Source organism: Brassica oleracea, chromosome C9 (genome assembly GCF_000695525.1).
Source record: "Brassica oleracea var. oleracea cultivar TO1000 chromosome C9, BOL, whole genome shotgun sequence".
Lineage (NCBI taxonomy): Eukaryota > Viridiplantae > Streptophyta > Magnoliopsida > Brassicales > Brassicaceae > Brassica > Brassica oleracea.
Window position 1 is genome coordinate 29,055,066 of NC_027756.1, and position 4,874 is coordinate 29,059,939.

Sequence of the window (4,874 nt, forward strand, 5' to 3'; positions counted from 1 at the left end):
GAATACTTTTTAATTAATTTAAATAGTTTAACTAATTTTTAATTAGATTTGGAAACAATTTATATATTTTGGAAATTAAGTTTAAAAAATATATTTTTAGACAATTTTAAACATTAATTACATCCGATCCGAACCGAACCGGGAAAGAACCAAACTGAACCTGATCAAATATTTAGTAAAATCGGAATGGTACTTTCGGTCCGAAACCGCGCCCGGGCGTAAGCAGACCTATGTAGAAAAGTCAAAATTTAACATCTAGTCAATCTCAAAAATCGTTAGGTGAGAAAACCATTTTTGGGGGTAAATTTTATTTCGTGGAGCAGTTTCCCTTTCATTCAACCTCCGAAATAAAAAAATAAAAAAGAATTATTGGCAACGCACAGGGAGAAGAAGAGGTCAAATGTGCCTCGAAGATTTGAGAAAAAGTCCAGTGACGATATACCGCTGACGAGAAGGCCCCTTCTTCTACAGGTGAAGAGATGCTGCAGCCACGGGCATGGAAGCTGCGTTTTGTAAACTCGCCACCACCGATGATATTTACGTTTTCCAGGATCGAGGCGGAGGACGGTTCTCCGATAGCAATCGAGCTCCTCGATGCCGCCACAAACGCTCGAGTCACCTCCGAGTTGCGGCTCGAGATCGTAGCGCTGAACGCTGATATCGCCGAGGAAAGCTTCACCACCACCGAGGAGTTTAACAGGAATATTCTCCGACCACGGGAAGGGAAACCACCATTGCTCGTCGGAGACCTGACCGTGACGCTTAAAGACGGGGTCGGAGTAGTCAACGGCGACGTCACTTTCACAGAAAATTCGAGATGGACGAGATGCAGGATGTTCCGATTAGGTGCTAAAGTTACACAACAAGGAGGAGTTGCGGAGGCCATAAGTAGAGCGTTCGTGTGCAGAGATCGTCCAGGAGGAGAATGTGAATGTGAGTAAATTCATAGTTTATTTTCACCCGCATTTGGACAATCAATTTGGATTATGCAGCTTATTCCGATTTCAAGGTAGACGACATGACCAAACACGGAGTTAAAGAATCATCTTCACCGGGCGGCGGCAATCAACAACAGAAGCAGAGACGCCAGCTTCAGATCCGTGGTCATCGTCCTTCACCTCTCAGCGTTAACAAAGACTCCCACGTGATTAAGAAACCTCCCACGTTAACTCCGCGAGAGCCGGTGGTTGTCTCGCCCAAGGTCGTACACACCACCATGAGTGATTTCAGGAGCGTCGTCCACCGACTCACCGGGGCTAACAACTCTGTTTCCGAACTGCAATTTTCTGCATCATCCCCCTCTACTGATTATGAAGTCATAGTCATATACAGGAGAGGTGACATAACCAATGATGCTTTTGTTAAGGTCGTCCAGCGACTCACCGGGATTCCTAACTCTGCCTCTCTGCCTCTTAACTCATACGTTGAAATTGAAAAAGGGTCCTCAAAGGATCTGCAAGACACTGAACTAAGCACATCCGCCATTGGGGAATATGATGTCGTAATCAGATACATGAGAGGTTGCATAAGCAAAGGCGATTTCACCAGCCATCTTCGTGCTGCCCTCTGCCGGAGAGGGGTTTCTGTCCGCCAAGACATCGATGAAGTGGACGCAGTTCCTGAATGTAGGGTTTTGATCATATTCTTAACCAGCACATACGTCCCTTCCAACCTGGTAAACATTGTTGAACAGCAAAGTAAAAAGCCTCGAGTGGTTTACCCGATTTTTTATGGAATTTCACCATCTGATTTGATCACTAATAGCGAGTATTATGAGAGTTTTTCCCTCCAAGACGAGCCAAAACGATGGCAGGCTGCTTTGGAGAAAATAACTCAGATGCATGGCTACATATTGACTACAGATAAGTACGTGATGCCTGTTATTGTTAAACGTTTCCTCATCAAAGTATTTAGTGCACCCTTTTCACTGGCCTATCTATGATCACTGATCTTGTGGTTAGATATTTCATCCTCTCATCTTTTTCTTCAAGATTATTGACTCGTATACTCTATATACTTCATACATCGCAGGTCCGAGTCTGACTTCATAGACGAGATTGTCAATGATGCTTTGGAGGTGCTACGTTCCAACTATAAGAAGAATATTATTGGGATGGATACGCAGATAAAGGAGATCTTGTCACTGCTATGCATTGAGTCTCAAGATGTTCGCCGCATAGGTATATGGGGTGCGGTTGGTATAGGAAAAACAGCCGTTTCTGAAGAAATCTTCCATAGAATCTCTGTCCAATATGAGACTTGTGTCTTCCTCAAGGATCTCCATAAAGAAGTCGAGCTAAAAGGGTACGATGCTGTGAGGGAGGAACTATTGTCTAAACTTTTAGAGGTAGAACCAGATGTCGTACGTACTTCAAACATTAAAACGAGTTTCTTGAGGAACAGGCTTCAGCGTAAAAGGGTCCTCGTAGTTCTCGACGATGTGAAAGATTTCAGGGATGTTGAAACATTTGTGGGGACGCTTATCTATTTTGGTCCAAGAAGCAGAATAATCATAACGTCTAGGAACAGACATGTTTTTGTACTATGCAAAACCGATCATGTCTATGAGGTCAAGCCATTAGAATTTCCCAACTCTCTACATCTTCTGAACCCCGGAATATTTCAGAGTGGTCTGTCACCCGAGCTTTACAAGACATTGTCACTTGAGCTGGTCAAATTCTCAAATGGAAATCCTCAGGTTCTTCAGTTCTTAAGCAGATCCAGCAGAGAATGGAAAAGTTTATCACAAGAAATTCAGAAATCTTCTGCCATTTACATTCCAGGTATATTCGAAAGAAGCTGTTGTGGGCTTGATGAAAACGAAAAGAGTATATTTTTAGACATTGCATGTTTCTTTAGAAAGATGGATAAAGACGACGTTGCAATGTTGCTTGATGGATGTGGTTTCTCTGCACATATTGGATTTAAAAACCTTGTTGACAAATCACTGTTAACCATATCACACAATACGGTGGACATGCTCTGGTTCCTCCAGGCAACAGGCCGAGAAATTGTTCGCCAAGAATCTATTGACAGGCCAGGGGACCGCAGCAGGTTGTGGAATGCTGAAGATATTAGAGACGTATTCCTAGACAACACTGTAAGTAACCAAGGCAATATTTTGTTTTTTTTTAACGTTCTGCACTTAGGTTTGTTCTGACTTTTTTTGTTTTTTGCTTTCAGGGCACGTCAGCTATTGAAGGGCTTTTCCTGGACATGTCGCAGCTGAAATTCGATGCAAGTCCCAATGTATTCGACAAAATGTGTAACCTTAGACTGTTAAAGTTTTATTTCTCCGAGTTGATAGAGAACCATGGAGTGTCTTTACCTCAAGGTCTTGAATACTTGCCGACCAAGCTAAGGCTTCTGCACTGGGAATACTATCCTATAAGCTCTTTGCCGCAATGTTTTGATCCAAAGAACCTCATAGAGCTTAACATGCCAAATAGTTGTGTGAAGAAACTTTGGAAAGACAAAAAGGTAATGTTCAAGATTACTGCTACTAGACTACTATGTCAATTAAATATGAGAAACCATGAAGTTGTTGCTGATATTTGTCTCTCTTTTACAGAGTCTGGAAAACCTTAAAAAGATGAGACTGAGCTACTCCTACCAGTTAACAAAGCTTCCAAGACTTACAAGTGCGCAAAACCTCGAGCTTCTTGATCTTGAAGGTTGTAAGAGTTTGGTGAGCATTAGCCACTCTATCTGTTATCTTAAAAAGCTTGTTTCTCTGAATCTGAAGGACTGCTCGAATCTGGAGAGTGTACCATCTACCAGTGATTTAGAGTCTCTTGAGGTTTTGAATCTTTCTGGCTGCTCGAAGCTAGAGAATTTTCCGGAGATCTCACCAAATGTGAAAGAATTGTACTTGGGTGGGACTGTGATACAAGAAATACCATCATCGATCAAGAACTTGGTGCTTCTTGAAAAACTTGACCTGGAAAACAGCAGACGCCTCGTGATTCTTCCAACGAGCATATGCAAGTTAAAGCATCTCGAAACGCTGAATCTGTCAGGCTGCTCAAGCCTTGAGAATTTTCCAGACTTGTCTAGAAATATGAAATGCTTAAAGTATCTGGATTTGAGCAGGACGGCCATTAGAGAGCTACCCTCCTCCATTTCATATCTGACTGCTCTTGAAGAAGTAAGATTTGTGGGATGCAAGAGCCTCGTAAGATTGCCTGACAACGCGTGGAGCCTAAGATTCAAGGTTGAATTTCGCCAGATTGATACGGAGAAGTTTTCGAAACTGTGGAATAGATTTGGATGGCTCAAAAAAGTTCACATCTCTTAGTTCCTTCTTCTATACTCCTTGTAATTGACACAACAAAGATTGTTTCTGTTCTCTACAATGTGAAATATATGAGAAGAACTAAGGGCTGAATCCGCCTAAGTCTGATTCTTTATCTGAATGTAGAGAGTCTGATATTCATTATGTGAATATCTGGTAAATGTTTGTTATGTTACTTATGTTCTTAGCTTCTTATATAATTTCATGATATATTCGAATTTGATGCTGCTGTGGACTTGTTTCTTGAATATTTTTATAGGATTTAATGATCATAACTAACAAGGTATAAAGTTTTTTTTCCGAAAAATTAATCTTAAAATACAGAAATATAGATGAGTTAATTAGCCTATTTCGGATCTATAATGGGGAAGTCATAGATACAGCTGTTCTGTGGCGGCTCGATCCAGGCAGCATAATGCAGCATCTCGTTGGTGTTTGAAGATTCAACACAATAGCCGTCATGTCTCTTACAAAAACTTCTTGTATTTAACGAGTATTTGACCGGACGATCCGGGTTTATATGAGAATCCCACACATACACAATGTCACTCATATCTCTTGGGAGCCCATATGTCATAAT

General features: G+C 41.4%; 1 protein-coding gene across 2 annotated transcripts; it reads left to right on the plus strand.

Moving 5' to 3' along the window:
* The first annotated feature begins 331 nt into the window (after positions 1–331).
* LOC106319235 (probable WRKY transcription factor 19) lies at positions 332–4,515 on the plus strand. Of its 2 annotated transcripts, none has more exons than XM_013757510.1 (5): positions 332–933; positions 1,014–1,866; positions 2,032–3,100; positions 3,184–3,480; positions 3,572–4,515. In XM_013757510.1, the coding sequence occupies exons 1-5, from the start codon at positions 480–482 to the stop codon at positions 4,295–4,297; spliced, it is 3,399 nt and encodes a 1,132-aa protein (XP_013612964.1). In that variant the 5' UTR covers positions 332–479; the 3' UTR covers positions 4,298–4,515. The 2 variants fall into 2 exon arrangements, with proteins under 2 accessions (XP_013612964.1, XP_013612965.1); XM_013757511.1 differs by having other exon boundaries at positions 576–933; positions 1,010–1,866.
* Positions 4,516–4,874: the final 359 nt, after the last annotated feature.

What these genes read in the sequence shown, in the direction of transcription:
- LOC106319235 (XM_013757510.1), top strand. Translation starts at nt 480, where the DNA reads ATGCTGCAGCCACGGGCATGGAAGCTGCGTTTTGTAAACTCGCCACCA. An exon ending in ACGTATTCCTAGACAACACT is followed by an intron (nt 3,101 to 3,183) that starts GTAAGTAACCAA and finishes TTTTGCTTTCAG; the next exon opens with GGCACGTCAGCTATTGAAGG. An exon ending in AACTTTGGAAAGACAAAAAG is followed by an intron (nt 3,481 to 3,571) that starts GTAATGTTCAAG and finishes TCTCTTTTACAG; the next exon opens with AGTCTGGAAAACCTTAAAAA.